The sequence below is a fragment of the Cygnus atratus genome, chromosome 7 (genome assembly GCF_013377495.2).
Source record: "Cygnus atratus isolate AKBS03 ecotype Queensland, Australia chromosome 7, CAtr_DNAZoo_HiC_assembly, whole genome shotgun sequence".
Classification (NCBI taxonomy): domain Eukaryota; kingdom Metazoa; phylum Chordata; class Aves; order Anseriformes; family Anatidae; genus Cygnus; species Cygnus atratus.
The window spans coordinates 27377607-27396757 of record NC_066368.1 but is presented as its reverse complement, the minus strand read 5'-3'; the positions used below and the strand labels follow the sequence as shown (position 1 = coordinate 27396757).

Sequence of the window (19151 nt, the reverse complement as noted above, 5' to 3'; positions counted from 1 at the left end):
AATTTATTTGCTGACAAATCTTGAGACAATGAAGCTCCCAAGTTTAAGCTAGTACTTCATGCACTTCAAGAAAGCAGTGTCAAATTTAAAAGTGACACATTCGGTCTATTTACACCTATTTACAATGAGCTTTACCTGATTTGGAAAGTACTCCATTTCCTTTTGCTATGCCAACATAAACAAGGATGTTCACTACATCAGAAACTTCAATATGGAGATTTGTAGTTCCTATATCATGGTCTTTAGTAGCAGCCACACCTATGTTACAAATAAAAATTTGGGGTAAAATTAAAGTCAATACAAAGGAAATCAAAGCCTTAATTTTATGCCTGGCTATAAACCAAGTTCCTATTTAAAATAAATCCCCAAAGAGGAAAATTAAGTTTAATTCTAAGAGGTGAATAAATATATGCTCAAGTCAAAAGGACATGTCAGAACACTACGCCTTAGAGCAGTATTACATACAACTGTCGTTAATGACTCAGTTCTTCAGACCAATTCTTGATTGCTATCTTTAATGTGTTCATTTTAAAGGACATCTGGATTTATTTTTATTTTTTATTATCAAAGCTATTGTGCCACAAATTACAACTCATTTCTTATGCCATTAAAACAATTTGTAAACCAGAGTTGAACAAGCTTGTTTGCAAAAGAAGTAGCAGCTGGAAAAGGTCTGAGAGAAACAATCTTTTTAAAGAGATCTTTGAGTGTACAATATACAACACAGATAAAAATTACAAGAAAAGTTCTGAGATTTGTTTATGACTAGAATTATAAACACTAATACTTCATGAAGTCCCTTGTCATATGGAATTACTGAAGTTGGGAACTCTTTGCGAAAAGTAACTAATCGTTTATCTCCTTCAGAAGACTGTAACAGCACAAGAAAAGACAAACACAGAAGCATATAAACTCTCATGGCTGAGGTACACGTACTGTTAACATCCCAGTCAGTAAAGGATTTCTCCAACGTTCAGTCAGTAACTATCCTCTAAGCAAGCTCAGCTTTCTATCAAGCACTAACAAATGATATCTATCATTTTAAGGGAAGAGGTAACTGCTACACTTAGGGCATACTCACCATATGCACTGCATAGTCTGGGTCCCAAATCTGGACGGACAAAAAATCCTGGCAGATGAGAAGCCAAATTTAGTTTTCCTTCTGGACTACAGTATTCAGGCAAGGGTAAACTTTTCAGTAAGTCCTCATATCTGGAGAAGAAAAGAAAAAATAATTTGTGTCATTACACAGAGAGAAAAAAAAACAACAGATTGTCTTAAGAATATCTAAATATTAAACTCCAATACCTTGCTGGCATCATAGCCTTGAAATCTTCACCAGAAGGCCAATCTTTCAATTTTAGTAGAGCTGTCTCCCCATTTTTTACTTTCTGCCGTTCTGCAAGTAACACAGAAATTACTAAGAACTAATACGCCACAGGTGTTTTACTTTATTCAACTAAAACATGTAACCGAACTATTAAGCTGTATATAAAGGCTTCATATGTAAAACGGGATTATTAAGTTAGAGATTCAAGAAAGACACAAAACACACTCAAATAATTAAGGAACCGGTGAAGTTGTCCATTTTCTTAGTCAGACCTAACCGAGGAGATGGTATATTAGTGTATCTTGAATTCTACAAAGGTACAAAATAGAAGTTTTCAACACATTCTCTTGAAACAGATTATCTAGAGCTTTCTTCTTAAATTAATTTCTTCAAAGCCTTAAGATCCAAAATAATGCTTTAAATTGCAGTTTCTAACATTGACTGTGTTTATAATCTATGGAACAATACATGATAATAACTAAGCTTATAATGATCTTCCATGATAGTAATTCAAAACAACATACTTGAAACATCTTCAAAACCATCCCAGAACTCTTTGACGTTGGTGTTTGAAATAATACTGTCTTTGCAATTCAAGATATCAGCTTGCTGGTTTCCAAAATCTAGACTAATTGACTCAGCTTTCCACAGGCTGAAGTTCATTTTCTTATGCATACCGGACACTAGAACAGGCTGTTAGAAAAAAGAAAAAGAAAAAAAAGTAGTAATTATCCTTTATAAAGAAAACACCTCCTTGAATTAAAACTGTAATACAAATCTATCTGAAATGTACACCGAAGGCTCTGACCACACTGAGCTGTTACAGAAACTTCCATTAACAGCAACCATAATACCCAAGACATCACACGTCTTTTCGGAGGTTCCATCTCCATAGCAGTGGTTCCTTATTCATTACTAACAGTTAACTGAAGTTTCAACTACACAAGGTTCGTATGTGGAATGTACCTGACTAGCTTTTGCCCACTGTAATAAAATGTGCTAACAACATGTTTTCAAATGTGGAGTTACACAAACTGTCCTGTAACGTGTTCTCCAGAGTTCACACTGAGGTCACTTTATAGACCAAACTGCTCAATACCTACCCTCCCCTGTTTCCAGCACTCTTTGAAAAGCTTCCAGTTGTTAATGTTTTTATGGTCTCTGAGCCACAAAACATGCTTATCGCAGATCCAAGAATACTGAATATCACTGTACAACTTGTTGCCGTCATCCTGAATACATTTTCTGTCATCCTTTGGCTCATCTTTTATTTCAGATTTTACATTTATCTTTGGCGCTCTATTTGGTGGAATCTTGTTTTCTACCACTGAAGCAATTATGTCATCGAGAATGTTTGGCATAGTCCGTCCACTCTTGCCACTCTATTAGAAAACAAACAAAAGTGTGCTTAAACAATGTGAAAGCAAATAAAATTAATGTGATACATTTTTTTCTGGATGAATGACATTTCATTGTCAATTAAAAGCTTACAGTTATATACTTACTGTGTAGAAAACCACAAGCTTTCTTACATGGAACAAGTTGGAAATATACAGTTAAAACAAAACTCAAAATATTAGAATCTTCCTTCATGTTGCCAAGTAAATGCTTTATCTAACTTCACAGACGTTTTCTTCATTATACATATCAATTATCACTAAACACATATACTTTAAGCAAACATGTATGCGCGTATATACATAAGTGCTAATTCCTTCGAGAAGACTTGGAAAAAAAAGGCAATACACCTGTCGCTACTTTAACTACCAGAACAAATGTCACACATTTTCAAATCCTGAAATAAAAAACATGCATCTTGTAAACACTTACTGGTGTTCCTGTAGAGTAAACTGGAGCAAAAGCAATACCAGCATCTGTAGAACCTAGACGCAGTTTGCCTGCTGTTGTTGTTAACAAATCTCGTAAGGTTGAGCCCTGCTCATTGTTCTGGGATGCAGGAGGGGAGCTTCTACAGTTTTGGGACTCCAAATTATCCTGGTCTTTCTCCTCCTTTGAATGTTTTCCAGAAGGACACTCTTTGTTCTCTAAAACAAAAATAATCATTGGGAGTTTACACTGGTGTATCATGAGGCAGGCATAGGAACACTGGTACCCTGTATTTTATAGTGCTCGTTAATATACTGTAGCACTAGCGCACCTGAAAACACACCAGAAGATGAACTAGATCCTTCAAAATGCAGACAAACACTGTGACCATGAAAAGGCCTTCCTCAGCATCTCAGACATGCAGCTGAGTGAGTACCTGTCACAAATGAGAGATGCTGTAGCTGGAAATACTGCCATATTACACATGCATTCCACCAGTGGCTTCTCTGGTAACTAATTTTGATGCCACCAGGAGAAGGCACTGAAGTTTCAAGACTAAAATTATGGGGAAAAAGAACATATCTGTTCTTTTTGCTGAACAGAAAATAAGAGAGATTTTTCCCTAGTGCATTGAATTACTTTATTACTGGTGCCCCCAAAATCATGCACATGGTATAACAATATCAAGCATATACCTACCTTTCTTTTCTTCTCTGGCTTTCTGCTCTGCAAGATCAGCTAACCAATGCAGCGGTGACTGCGATTCAGGGGGTGTTAACTTGCTGTCTGTGCTCACATCACTCCTTGGACTTGTATTACCATTTGTCTCAGACTTTTGAGGGGTATTTTGCTGTTGAGACTCAGGCATGCACAGAGAAATTTTATTACTGTGATTAAGGACATTCTGCAAAACCTGTAAAGAACAAATTTATTTTTAAGTATATAACATTGCCTTAATGTATTTCAAAGACACCGATATCATCTAGACATTGCGTATGCAAACTAAAACGTGGCTGATACTGTTCAAATCCACAAGTAACAGAACATCTGAATAGACAGCCGTGTATACACATATTTTGGACTCACCTGAGACACACCATTCATTGCAGGGAGCTTGCCAGCTTGCGTGTTCTGCTTGCTGGTACACTGACAATGGGATTTAATTTCAAATTTTTCTCTAATATTGTGCATAGCATCTAGAAGATCTGTCAAAACTAGAAGACAATTAAGAAGGAAGACATTAGCTGTTCTTGTCAATCGTTTTGTGGCCTTCTGTACAATACACACTGTGATAAGATGCTACCCGCAAACCTTTTAAAAACATAAGCTATTAAAAATGCTAAATTTAACACTCAAAACTACTATAAAAGGACCGTCCACTTTACCATAAAGCTCACATTGAAAGAGCCAAGATCTTGAATTAAATAATTGCTTACTACTCTTTTGAATAATATAAATGTCACTCTGCATTCCCATCATATGGCACGCAACAAGCCAGCCATTCATTATTTACTCCTCATTGTTCAACAGGTGCAGTGTTGCTTCATTTAATAAAACCATCAAACTACAACAGACAGAAGTGAGCCATATCTTGAAGAAAAAAAATTAGTATGTAATCATGTAATTTAAGACTGTTGGTAATGGATATGCACAGAAGAACAAAACTGAGGTTACGCAGGCAGTCTTCACTGTGCCATTTCCAGATGCGCGGTCCACTTCACAATTTAAAATTAAAACCAGTTTCAGAATGGAGCCTGTTCTGGGGAATGTCACAATTTGAATATATTATGGAATCTAACCAGCCTTTATTTCTACCTGAACTAACATGTAACAAACCATAAAAATAATGACTGGATCTGTATTTCCAGCTTAAAATACCTCGGAATTTATTTAACAAGTTTAAAGGCACATTTGGGTTTTCTATTCTCTGCTCTGTATCGATGCTACCAGAGATTACAAAAACAGTGCTAACAATGACCACACCTAACCATGCTTCTTTATAAGGCTTGGATATAAGCAAAATTCTGAACTTTACTGGGTTTAGGATTACTGCTAGTTTTTCATTAATTCCAAGCTCCTTCACTGCTTTCTGCCTTATGATGCTCGATCAGACTTCCAACCAAAACTGTGAATCCTTTCTTTTTTTTTTTTTTTTTTTTTTTTACCCCAAGGGCAGGGAGGAACAGAAAACAAATTTCACAGTATGTGATATAAATGAACAGTGAGAAACAAATCGCCCCTAAACTGGTGCCCCACAATGCTCCTCGACAGCACTGTTCTAAAATTTTCTTTTAACAGGTGAGGTCAGATTCATTAGTACATTCTGGCTTCTTCATTCTACTTTGGAAAGGTACAAAACAGTCTCAACAAACACACTGAATTTCTACACTGCCTATCGCCAAACCCCTTCAGACACCTGTCAGCCTACATCTCCTCCTCTCTTCTTCATCTGTGCCCCTCACTGTTCAGCTGCTCAGAATCACTTGCCTTCCTGCGATGATTTGACACAATTTGCAGATTTCTAAATGGCAAATGAGAAGTTTCAAGAAGCTACTGTGGCCTCTCTTCACAGAAAGACCTGGGAGAAAAACACATGTTGCTTGTTCACAGGAGGTCTTACCAGAGCCTGGAATAATTTGTGTTGGCATCAGGTGTTTGTGATCATGAGGCTGTCCCTTCACACACTTCATCCAGGCATACAACTCCTTATCTGTAAAATAACATTGCCAATTGTTTTACTTTACTTACAATGATACACAGACAGAGATAACATATTTGGATTGGTTTTAGTTAGAAACAGTTTCTTACACTCTGTAAGCCTTTTGTACTGGTATCCTGCATGACAGGTATTTGCATACAACAGCTACTTTTCAAAGAAAATAAAAGAATAAAGGAGTTTTAATACTACTGAAATCTAAAATAGCAGCATTTGTAATGTAGACCCTTATCAATAACCGTGGAGCTTTCAAGTATATTCCACTTTATTAAATATAGGGAGCTGCCAACTAAAAGTGGCTGTCCTCCACCCAGAGAGGGCCGATCACACCAAGAAGATGGATTTTCAACTGAATCGATTCTCTGATCTGGCCCTACCATGCAGCTGCATTAAGGTTACTGGTGGCACAAAGGAGAAGGAAGTTGCATCATGGATTTCTGTCAGATTAAAGCAACCATGAAACCACAAGAATGTATGTACTGGTTAAGAATCATTTGTGGCATCAGGGAGGGCCGAGTCGGTGAGAGAGAGAGAGAGTCTCTGTACAAAATTTCAGAAAGACTGTCCCTGCCAGAAAAAAGTGCAGTGTAAAGACAAGACAGAGAAAGAACGAGAGTGAAAAATGTCTGGCCAAGCAACTGGTCACCGATCTGCTATGTGATTTTGGGCAGCAAAAGGAATGCAGTTTCTCTCTTAATTCCCAGTCTTACATCCTCCCCATTGAACTGCTACTTTTAAGAGATTATTCAAATCTTTTTACCAGTTTGCTCAGCTCTTCACTTAGAAATGCAAATTAAAGGGAATACACCAAAAGATGCAGGGAGCATGTTTAAAGTATTATTTTATTGCTGTAACATATACACATCCTATCAGATGTTCCTTTCAGACAAGTAGTAGATTCGTTACCTATACAACTGAACATGGACATAAATCAAAGTAACGTAACATATGCATGCATCTCCCTAATGTATTTTATCACTAAAATGCCGTAACACAGCATTCCATTTGATGGTGCCAGGAACTGCCTGAAGGTAACAATGGAAGCACATTCATCCGTGTACTGAAGTAATAAGAGAAGTCATTGATAAATACCTAAATATTGAATATTTAAACCTCTAACATTCCTGCTGAAGCAGCAGGAAACCAGTGTATTCTCCATTACATCTAGCAACTGTAAAAACAACTACCAGTTCCAGGAAAAATGGTGTAATATAAAGTGGTATTATATAGAGAAGGGTGGGTGGTTCTCAACTTTGTAAGAGTGCCAAAGTAGAGGTCTGCTTCACACGAACCCTACAGAAGCATTAGAAATAAAACTGCAGAGAGGGAAGATAAACTTCTGCATGTAATGCTGTGATGAACAGTAAGGAAAAAGTCTTCCCTGCTGGAAGACTGAAAAGAAGCCTGCTTCTGTATACTGTTTTTTTAAACTTTGAAGACATTTTACTAAAATTTTCCTGGCTGGTTAACACACACACACTATAAAAAGCCTCTGACTGCATGTTCCCACTAGGGTAAATAACATTCAGAGTATATCCCAAGCCACGTCAGATGGATGTACACACATGCGCACACACAGACTTAAGCCAGTTAAGGGCTGCTGGAGCAGCCTCCCACATGAAAGCACTAACGACTGCGCTCAGTGTTGGAAAACACCAGAGTTAGTTCCCTAGAAACTTCAGGCTTTGATGAAAATCTCAGGGAACATCTTACAACCGCGGTGTAGGAGGTCCCTCACTGACAGCCAAGGACAAAGTGGATGGGAGTCTCTGCATTTACTAAATGTTTGCCATCTAATACTTACACATTATTTTACTAACATTTCACATATGTGACATTATGTTGCTATGACAAACATGGAAATGCTTTTCAAAACAGCATTATATTTTAATCTGTTCCTGGCACAATATTTCACTGCAGTACTGTGCCAGGGCACAACGCCTGCCACCCAGGGGAAGGCAGCTCTTTCGAATAACCAGCCTGAGCAGGAATGTTACAGCAGGGAGCTGAATGACCAGATCAATCTTCCAAGCCATTCCCTGTTTCGATTGCAAACGAGCTGGGTAACTCAAAAAGCACAGGTTTGCAAATCAGTCCTGTTACACCTCACTACAGACCAAGTTAGACATTTCCATTAAAACACAGGAATTAGATTAAAATGAGTACATGTATAGACTTTTGGATTTTAAAACCTCCATTAACACTCATTTTAAATTCTTTGCAAAGCTTTTTTTTTTTAATAATAAAAGGTAAGCTAAGGTGAAGATAAACAATGTAGTTCTGAAGGGAAGACTCCAGAAAGCACTCATATCAAGCCCTAACAGCAATGAGTTACCATAAAACAGGGAGGTGGAATGCCAGTCTTGCAGTGGATGAACAAGATTCAACCTTGCAAGGCACACGTGAGCCAAGACAATGCACAGAAGACTGAAAAGTGGACGAAGACAAAGTAGCCCCACAGCAGTTACTTTCTGAATGATTCTACACTTACAGAAAAGAGGCAAAAAAGATCTAAGAGATACAAGAGACAGATATAAGAGACACAAGTAGTAATTAAATGTGTTACAGAAAGTCAGTTACACTTAGGGATCAGTAGCTCTACAGTAAATGAGAATAAACAGCATATACAACACTCTAGTTCATAAAGAACTGACCTCTAGAACTTTTTCTTTCCTTTGCCTTGTAACAATCCAGGCAGACCACAAATCCACATTTTGGCAGACCCAATGAATGTTAAATAATGTGGCTTCGCATGCATCACACATCTCACGGACTCCTCTCACCGCTCTCTTCCATGCAATTTTGGCTGAAATACAAAATAAGCAGAATAAAAGGCCTGAAATTTAAATGCAAGACACAGAATGAATGGTTGTAATAGATGAAGCATTCGTGATTTTCCCCTCAGATGCAGCCAGGGGTGGAGGAAGAAAATGATCCTTCATAAACAGGCCATCAACATACACCCCCTTAGCTGCATTACACAGCATCCCCTCAGTGTTCGTGTCAAGACACTAGAGAGATTAAAAAACAAAGACTAAAGTAATACAGAAAGAATATTCCTGCTCTACATGTGAGTTACAAGTACCAAGAAGAATTTCCTTAACATGTACTTTAACTCCAGGAAATGAAGAGCTAGGTTGTCACCTCACTGCCTCCTGAGCACATTAATCTCAAGACAGCTAAACTGGTGAGCTGGGTGGTAAAGGTGGCAGGTGGGGAGGGCAGGGAGGCACCTGCCCTGGACACCAAGCTGGCACTTCTGCTCTTAGGGCAGTACGTCGTCCTTGTACTGGGGGGAATTAGCAGAGCCCCTACCTAGCTCCCAGCCTGCACCCATGTGCTGTGGGCCAGGACAGACTAACCACGGCTTCGGTGGGGAGGAGGCCCACGCTCCACAGGGCCCACGCTGTTGCATTATGCTCCGTGCTTCTGCAGAGAAGGCATGTTGGAAACACAACATCTGTTGGCAGTGATCACTACTGGCTCTCTGCGGCCCTTGGCTTGGAGCTGGCCGGAGAGCTGGCAGCCGTGCTGGGAACCGAGGCTGCTCCAGCCCCAGCGGCAGCCTGGCCCTGGCCCAGCACCACCACCATGGCCTGCAGCCCCAAAGCCCACCGAGGGAGGCTGCTGCCCCTTCCCAATATAACCTTGTGCAACATGGCCTATTTCAATCAAAGGTGACAGCCTGGTAAAGCGAGCAGCTCAGAAGGCAGCAGTGGGTCACAGCCAACACAAACACCTCAACAGAACTGCACAACACCAAAACCAGAAAGAGTATTTGAGATTTCCTTACCGTCTTTCTTCACCCAGGACATGGCTGTTTTCTCGGATGTTACCAACTGACAAAATTTATCTCCTATGATATCTAAAATATATTTAGAAGTTTCTAGGTCCAGTTCATCATCTTCATAGTTTTCGTGTGTCCATAAACTCAGCGCCTCATCATCATATTGATCAGGAGAGGAGAAACCATCTATCCTAACCACTCCATTCTTACTAAAAGATAACCTAAAACCAAAAACGAATAGTTTAACTGCACGTCATACAAGGTGGCTTAGTTTACTTACTAATTACAGAAATTACAGAAAATGGCCTTAAAGCAGACAGTAAGGAAACATGAAAATTAGGAGTAACTTTTTAGGCAGAACACTTATTGGATTCAGTATAGTCATCACTCACTCTCTGTAACATTTATTACTGCTTTAAAACTGCAGATGGAAAAAGTTATCTTCTCTTTCTTGTTTGGCCGAAGTTTGGGTCCACCTACACTTCACCTTTAATTTTCAAAGCATCTGTGTCAGCAATCACTCAGTCTGACTCATATTTTCAATCCTACTGCTCTTACTCTCAGAGAACAGGAGTTAAAACACTGTATTTAAGTCTTTCTAGGCAGAATAAATCACTAATACAAAATACTGTTTACATACCACCTTTAAAATAACTGAAGGTTTTCCTGTGATCCTACCCAATACCGTCCTACTAACCACACCTATATTTAGGTGATTTTAAGCAGCAACAATTAATTATTCCATCTCACTCACATAATACAGGGTAATTCACTATTCACATGCGATTATCACAGCAGTTAAGGAATTTTACAGTAATGTCAGTAAAGCAGTCACAAAAACCGAAGTATCAAAAATGATATTCAAATGGGTATTAAATGAACAATTTGAAGGAAAGATGAGTTTTCTTTTACAGTAACGACTTCCAACAGCAGTGCAAACCTCATTACATTCAAGCCCTAGTACGCAGTCACAATGAAAATAATTAAAATGCTGTAAACTGTACCACACGAAATTCAAAACATTTGTACTTTTAAATTCCATGCCTGTGTTTGAAAATGTTGAAAGAAATTTTATCACTGATGTTCTTTTTCACACAGAAGCAGCAGCTCACAATCTAACTCTGCCACACTGGGAATCAAATATTCTTATGCAGAAGGTATTCTGAGTCCAACCTTAAAACAAATCCTTGTAGGTCTACTGGCTCTTGTAACTAAAGCTTCAATCCAAAAGAATTAAAGTCAATTCAAGGAACAGCAATGTCCTTTCCAAAACATGTTGGCTCTATATTGCCAACACAGCCCACGTGCAAATTAATGCCGTTTGGATCTGCATTGACAGCCATGCCACCTGTGCGACGCACACTATGCTGCATTCTGGGAACTTCCCCATTTACAAGTTTCCTCGATTTGCCATAATTGTAAAAAGGGAAGGCAGAACTCCTCTGTCCTCAGAAAACTCCCATCAAACCTCAAGCAGCATTCCCACCATCTACTGGCACAAGAACAATTATGAATTAGTGCAACTCCATGGTTGTACAACTTGACCAGAGTAATTGAAGCCTGCCTTTTGAAAATCCCACTTCAAATGTCAGACACCTGTGTAATGGTGATGCATTATATCTTCTGCTTGCCTAAGGTACACTGGGCAGCTGTTCTGACGTCTTTACTATAAAGCTTCAAACAGCAATGAAGTCAATCCACAAAAGAAGTAAGAAATACAAATGTAAATACTGCTAAATTAGGCAGTGTCTTTTATCAGGCAAACTGAGCCAGAAAAATCAGACAAGCTTTCAGGCACATAAGTCCTTTGTCAGTATTATTTTTAAGTTAAAACACCACATATCAGGAAACAGCTGCACTTACCGTCGAAAGTAGTAAAATCTACAAAACACTGGTGAGTGAGTTGGTTCTTCACCTTTCTTGCTTCTTATTAGCCTACATTCTCTGCATTTCTGCAAATTTGGTCCTATTTCAGAGCAAGAATCATCCTGCAAGAAGGACTCTCCTGTTTGCTTCAGCTTCTTCACTTTGCGCCAATCTTTTAACACTGAGCGAGGTATACCAGCTGCAAAAGCAAGAGGGGTTTCAGAAGAAGTACCGCAGACCCTTATACTCAGAACACGGTTAGATCACTCTGCATTCAGTATTTCTAAAAGTGCATTTGTTGTGTTCATAACATACTTCATTATTACTTCTATTTTTCCACCCATTAGACTTATGCAGGCAGGAGTACAGTTACCTATTTGCTGAGCTACGAGGAACAGCCACAACTTGCTATTTTCTCTTAAATTAGGTGGTACAGTTCACCAAATATTCCACTAAAATCTGTGGAACTGCAGAAAGAACCTCACTCTTACAAACACGTAAAATAATACAATATGCCAAGAAGGAAAGGTTTGCAGTTTGTTTCAAGTGAAAATGTATGCAAGCAAGCAGTAATTTAATGAATTAAAGCAGAGCTTTAAAAAAAAGACATCCAGCTTCTTCAGAATTTACTTTGCTGAGGGTTGCACACATATAATTACAGAAGAACAGTTCTATTTACATGTAACTCATCTGAGCTTAGTGTAAAGTATCAAGCATAAGGAAACACAGTATTCATTTGCTTTCTTTCAAATTTGTTGGCTTTGGAAAACAAGAAGTAAAATTCTGTTTTCAGTACCAAAGTCGGTCAGCCTGACCCTGAGTAACACAAGGAGCAGATCTATTGAGTAATACGCGCAATTTTCACATATGCGTTTTGAAACTGAACCCTGTTGTTACTTAACCAGGCTTTCGATTTAATGACTTTTATAAGTGGCACCAGTTTCATCTGCAGACAGATATGAGTATCTGTCATTTAATCTACTGCTACTCTTGAAAGTTCATGTCCTGTAAACACGGATCTGATGCAGGGTGACAGAGGTTAGGGTGCTAACTTTGGACTTGGTACCTGGGTTCAGATCTGTATTTTGCCAGACCTCTTGTGTAAACTTTGCAGGTGACAGACTCTCTATGCATCAGTTCATTGCCTAGATAATGCATTCCCAACCCACCTGATGAGCACAAAGGTAACTGGATTAAAACTTGAGAGCAGAAAAGGCCAAAGTGCAGGCTTGTTAGTCCAAAAGAAACTGTTTTCTGCCTTGGATCCAGAGATCCCTGGAGTCATCTGGGAGCTGCCAGACTTCAGGTTCTGGAGGCAGGAACTTGGAAGACCCCCAGTGGCTGCAGAAGTGTAACATTCCTCGCTTTGCAGGAGGGAGCCTTGCAGCCCGGAGCTCTGACCACTCTGGCTAGGCACAAGGGCTCCCAGGGCTTCCAGCAATGGCATCGGGACAAAGCAGCTTTCAGCCCCGGCAGTATCCAGATACCACCCACATGGCGACTGCCACCAAGCCCCAGATGATGAAGCAGAGTTGTCTTCAGCAACCTAAGGGAAGCCCGGGCAGCTGCTCCCCGGGGACCTTCTCTTTCCTGGAAGTTCAAAGCTAAGTATGTTTTTGGGTAAATCTTTGGGGAAAGTCCTCTACGTAACAAAAATTCCGACCAGCTCTCTCAGAAATTGTAATGACACTGACCCAAGACAAACTGCTAGAAGTATCAGAAATGCTGATCTATTTAATGGGTCATGGAGGAGAAACAGAAACACTCTGTGTCTATCGAGATGTCAGGAGAGGAAAGCAAGCACAGAAAACTGCTACCATGGGATAGGCTCAATACGTTAAGGTACAGAACACGCTCTGTGCTACAGACAACATAACAGAATACCCGAAGCTCCTACCCATTTTCAGACCTGAATCCCATGAAACAATACCATAATGTATTACAAAATACGGCTTTCATACTCATGTAACGCTAGCCAAGAAGAGACTGCCTTCCCTTAAGTTATCTAACGAACCCCTCTACAACAAACCCAGGAAAAAAAATCCTTTGCAACAATACAAAGATCACAAAGACCTAGCATGTTCTACGTATGTATTTACAGTTCACTTTTTAAAAAAAAAAAAAAAAAGTGAAACCAATAAAGACAGAGAAATTTAAAAGGTGTGTTCTCCTTGATCTTCCCCTTAAGTTGGACAGGAAAAAAAAAAAAAAAGAAGAAAAAGTAATAATGCTATCACTGGACCCAAGCCAAAATACCTCAGACAGATTGCATCACTGCCAGGACAGAGTACGACTTAGGCATCAAGTGCTCTCAGATACTACAAGAGTAACTTTATACACTAGGCAGTGAAAAGCCAAAGAATGTAATTACAGGGAGCAGCGCTTGTTTTCTTACTAACTGTACTTAAAAATTCTTGCAAAAAGTAGTCCTAGACTTTCTTACACTCAACTAAACCAGAACAAAGACAAAAGAATACTGCATAAAAAAGAATAAATTAGGATAAAAAAATAAGGTAAGTTCTTAAATAAAATCACTCCAGTTGGCAGACCAGTTTCTCTTTTTTAGATAAATCTAGTTACAATGTGGTACACACAACAGCATTACATATAAATTGAAATTCCCATTTCCCTAAATTTCCTTAAACAAGAGGGATGTTAACACCATATAATACACATGCTAGTCAAGAGTGTGAAATGACTCTCCCTCAAACCTTTCATTAAATTAACCAAATTGTAGCAGAGCGGCATCAGGCTCTCAAGGAACTGCCTTTGGCTTTCTGATCAAAGGATGAATTCAAGTTCAACAATAGAGAACCTCTCCCCCAGTAGCACTCTAAAAATAAATGTACTAGACCTTAAAAAAAAAAAATCAGTAACATAACTCTATGCACTAGTCTGGTGAATTATGATGGACAGCATAAACCAGTTTGTTTGCTGCCTATTTTTAGGCCAAGAACCAGTTTGTACACATATACACAAAATGCTCAATTTCTTAAACCAAGATATTTCAGAGGACCTCAAGACCGATAAATCTGGATCCAGGCTTTTTCACAAGCATGCTCTTTAAATCTTTTCCCAGCTATTGCACATATCGTGCACAAACCCTCCAGGATTAACACTGCTGGAGTTCACATTAGTTTGTCTTTTCCAAATCAGATTAATATACTCACTGCTGTTACTGCTGCTCTGTAACTTCAGCTTGCTTTTTTCTTTGGCACTCCGGCTAAGAACACCATTCGGTTTTACTTCTTCCTCCGCATCACCCTTTTTTTTCTGCAAATCATTTTGTTTCTTTTTGTAAGTTGGCTTGGGCTGCCGTTTAGTCCTTTGCTCTGACTTGCTCTCACTTTCATCAGAGTCTCCACTTTCAGAGCCAGACTCGTAAGTTCGTTTTGCTTTTCTCCTAGGGTGCTTATCTTCCTTCACAAACTTATCTGCCAAGATTTTACTATCTATGTTATTTTGCAAATCATTTGATGTAGAAGCTATTAAATTGACAGTACATGGCTTAATAATTTCTGAAACACTGTTCCCTGAATTCTCCTTTTTATTAGTGTTTTTATCTTCCTCTGAATGTCTTGTTAGCCAAGCCTTTTTCAGTTTAGTGTGGTAGTTTGGCTGACTTGTCTGGGAAGTTTGCCCACTGCCTACAGAGTTTGCTTTGTTTATTGTATTGCAGACGATAGCACTGTCTAGGGGGAGAGAGGTTGAAAATGTCTGATTTTTCACAGAGTTGGCCTCTGTCTCACTGGTGTTACTACTTCTAAACTGAGCCGCAGCCAATGCTGCCTTGTGCTTTTTCAAATGGACGAAGTCAGTGGAGGTGGAGAATCCCGAGCTGGGCTGAGCAGCGCTGCCGGTCTTGCCAGGGGCGGGCGTAGTTGGCGCCGGGGCGCTGACCTTGCATTCCTGGGCCTGTGCCGCCGCCTGACTTGCTGCTCTCGAGGCAGCACACTCCAGCGGCGCGCAGGCCAAGACCGTGTTCGATAAGGAGTAAGTCACTTCGGAGCTGCCCCAGCTTGACACGCTGGTAGTCGTAGCCGCTGATGCAGTTACATCCGTTTTAGTACTGCAGATCATAGTTGTGGTAGGGGTGACAGAACGAGGAACGCTGCCTTGCGAGACAGCTGGAAATTTCTTTTCATACTGTGTGCGAGCACTGTCTGAGTTCATATTTGGCAGAATGATTCTTCCAGTCTCTCTGGCTTCCGCTGTTTTCAGGCAATCTGCTTGATTTGTCACAGCTGAAGATCTCTCACTGGCTCGATCTTTGGAAGCTGACTGCATTACGGCTACGCTATCATATTTCGTGCTAGAAGGAGGACGCACAATAACAGATGCCGTGGCGGACTGCGACTTTCCGCTCATTCTTTCAACATGCCAGTCCACTTTTTCGTTATTCGGGGCATTGTTAGACTTCCACATTTCGGATAAATTCTGTTCAGAAGTGCCCTTGTAAACAGTCTGAGCTTCCTTAGGTTCAGGGACTAAAGTCGGTGGTTTCTGCAATTCTTGTATTTTACCACCACCAGCATTAACGGGTTGAACAGGAGTCAGGGTGGGAGGTGAAAGGCTGCTGTAGCTGCTTTCCTTCTTCTCTAGGTTCTGGTGCACAGGGGGGTGAAACACGGGGGCTCTGTGCAAGGCAGGCATACTCCGGAGAGTATTTGAAGATGAGACTGACAGCTGAGTAGGGCTTCTGCTGTCATTTCTAAAAGAATTGACTGAGTGAGACTGCACTGATTGTGAAAGCTGCTCAGGCATCTTGCTTGCAGAGCCTTCGCTCTCAGGTTGGTGCTTAATTAAAGGGGGAGGTTTTGAAAGAGAAGAAATGTAAGAAGGAAGAGACTGGGAACTAGCTGCTGTTGAAGGACAATTAGTCTGCTTCTCAACATACGTACTTGAAGCTTCCTTGGATGGGTATGATCTCGGTGGTTCATTTACTACGCTGTTAGACAAGGTGGTGAAATAGTTACTCTGCGGCAAGCTCTGTGGGACCGAATGCTTCATTTTATACAGTTCTGACACAGAGCGTTCTGCATCTTTCTCATATTTTACTGAATGGCTTTTGGGACTCGAAGATAAGGATGTTACCCTAGAGTAGTTCTCTCTCTCTCCCTCCAGGGCCTTTATTTTAGCTGTAAAAGGAGCAACTTCAATACTTTCTTGGAGTATCCGTCTATGTTCTTCTTTGTATTTGCTCAGTCGCTCCCCCGTCTCCTGTGGTGGCCTTGGCAGCTGGTTCAACATTGGATCTGCAAAATGTCTCTGCATATGGCTCTCCTTTGCTGTCTGTGTTCTGCTTTGCTCCAACTCTGTCTTTATTGGTGCAGTTGTAACGGAACGTAAAGGTTCGATAAATGCTTTCCTCTCCAGCTCTCTGAAAAAGGTTACACAGTTTAGTCTGAATGTTCCACAACAAGCTAAACAGAAGACCTTTCTTCCCATGCTCTGAACAAAGTTATCTATTAACACAAAATAAACTTTTCTTTATATTAGGCACAATTTTCAAAAGTCTGCAGATGACTCAGGAACTCAAGTACCATTCAAAGTCAACAGGGCAGAGTCTGTTTTGCAGCACACTGACAAGCTTTTCCCTATCACAGGCACCCGCATTTGCAAATAAACTAACATGAAGCTAGAAGACAACGTCAGGGGCTGAAATACACCCTCTTGGACTGCACTCTGTTTACACTGTGCACACAGAGTTGGGACTGTTCAGCCTGCAGAAGAGGAGGCTTGGGGGGACCTTATCAATGTCTGTATACACCTAAAGGGAAGGTGCAATGAGGACAGAGCCAGGCTCGTTTCAGTGGTGCCCGGTGCCAGGACATGAGGCGATGGGCACACAAGAGGTTCTGTCTGAACACCTGAAGCACTTCTGTGCTGTGCAGGTGACCGAGCGCTGGCACAGGCTGCCCAGAGTGGTTGTGGAGTCTCCTTGGAGATGGTCAAAAGCCACTTGGACATGGCCCTGGACGGCCCTGATCGAGCAGGGGTTGGCCCAAATGGCCTCCAGAGGTCCCTGCCAACCCCATTCTGCGAGTCTGAGTTAGAATAACGGTGCACTTACTCTTTGTGATGCTCTACTATACTTTTGGACAACGGTGGGCTAGAATGCGCTGCCAGTTTGAGAGGCCGAAGGGGATCTGCACTGGACGGTCGCACAGGAATGTGACTCAGTAATCCAAGGCTGTCAGCTGAGGTCACAGGGGTGGGCTGGTGTAACCACGGACTGGGAGTATTCTGTTAACACCAACACAGAAAACATCAGATTTCAACATAATCACGGGACCTTCAGCACAGTGCCGCAAGAGGTACTGTACCATGTCCTACCAATGAGCAGAGTAAAGTAATTTATTTTAGCATCAAATCAAATACAGTAAACATAATTTATTATTTTAAATCACTTTCTGATCACCTGGAACATCTGACTATACTTTCCTCTAGACTTACAGCATACAAAGTAATTTACATATTTCAGAAGTATTCGTAAAACAGTTTCCTATTTAAGTATTCAGTATGAATTGTCAATTTCTAGAACGGGATCTCAAGCTACTTCATCACAACTACCAAACCAATGACAGTCTGACAGTACTTTACTTCAGTTACTAATAAAAAAGACCATTAGCTGTTCAATGACTTGCAAGAAGTACTTCTTTTAAAGGAAAAATACGGTTTATTATTTCTGGAAAACAATTTAATCTCCACATAGGTAACAAGTCTCAATATAAGGGACACAATCATCTCTTTGCCAGTTGGTTCCTCTCCTACCCCCAACCAAAATTATTAAGAATGATAATCCTAAATAATCTGCTTTATGTTGCCAGATATTTTTATATAGGGTAATTTCATAATCAGCACACTACTAATATCATACAGGTACACACCTGCCAAACTTTGCAGTACGGCAAAAGCACAGAATGCACCATTTTGTACTGTACACCTAAATACTTAAAAGTCTGGCAATGCAAGTAAGCTTCTACTTGGGCATTTTCTCTGAAACTTGTAGAATAGCTCTGCAGAACAGACCATGAGCAGTTCTCAGGCTCTTTCCCCTTTCCCTCTCCTGTTTGAGGCTTGCTTAGGAGAAATATGTGCTGGCTCGTGGTCTGGGCTGAAAGAGAGGGCACTCTGTTGGGGAGTGCTGGTCAAGTGCTACCAACAGGCATGGAAGAAAGGATGGGGACTAGAAAAAGCAGAACTCCCATTTACACCCCAAAGCCTCTCAGTGCCACTCCACCCCTAATTCCTGGTATTGCCCAGTGCTTCTTCCCTCCTCTGCTCCTCACCAGTACATCCCACTCCTCCCCAGCCTCGGTGACTCCCGAATGAGAAATGCTGCAGTAGAAGAGCAGCAAAAAGCTCTCATGACACATGCACTCAATACAAAATAGATCTGCAGGTGCTACAACTTTGAAGTTCTCATTTCTAGACTTTTGAATATTTAAAGCAACCGCTTGGGTTTTGCGCTAACAGTTTTAGTGCACACATTTGCTAGGCCAGGAGTTCCCACGCTATGGCGAGTTCCCACAAATAGCCTGTAAGCTGTATTAAAGTATTATGCAAAAAAGACCTATCACCTTCTCCCTAGAGGAGCTAGGGAACATCTGCTTGGGCACCAA

At 40.5% G+C, this 19151-nt stretch overlaps 1 protein-coding gene across 1 annotated transcript in view; it reads right to left on the bottom strand.

The window, feature by feature from the left end:
• The window catches only part of JMJD1C (jumonji domain containing 1C), a 158809-nt gene that overhangs the window by 10117 nt on the left and 129541 nt on the right, over positions 1-19151 (bottom strand). The window contains 15 exon segments of the mRNA XM_035541389.2: positions 136-258; positions 1082-1212; positions 1309-1399; positions 1855-2023; positions 2434-2712; positions 3161-3375; positions 3857-4070; positions 4244-4371; positions 5778-5867; positions 8528-8590; positions 8593-8679; positions 9667-9881; positions 11524-11725; positions 14697-16906; positions 17600-17772. Of these exon segments, the coding sequence (XP_035397282.1) occupies positions 136-258; positions 1082-1212; positions 1309-1399; positions 1855-2023; positions 2434-2712; positions 3161-3375; positions 3857-4070; positions 4244-4371; positions 5778-5867; positions 8528-8590; positions 8593-8679; positions 9667-9881; positions 11524-11725; positions 14697-16906; positions 17600-17772 (4390 nt within the window).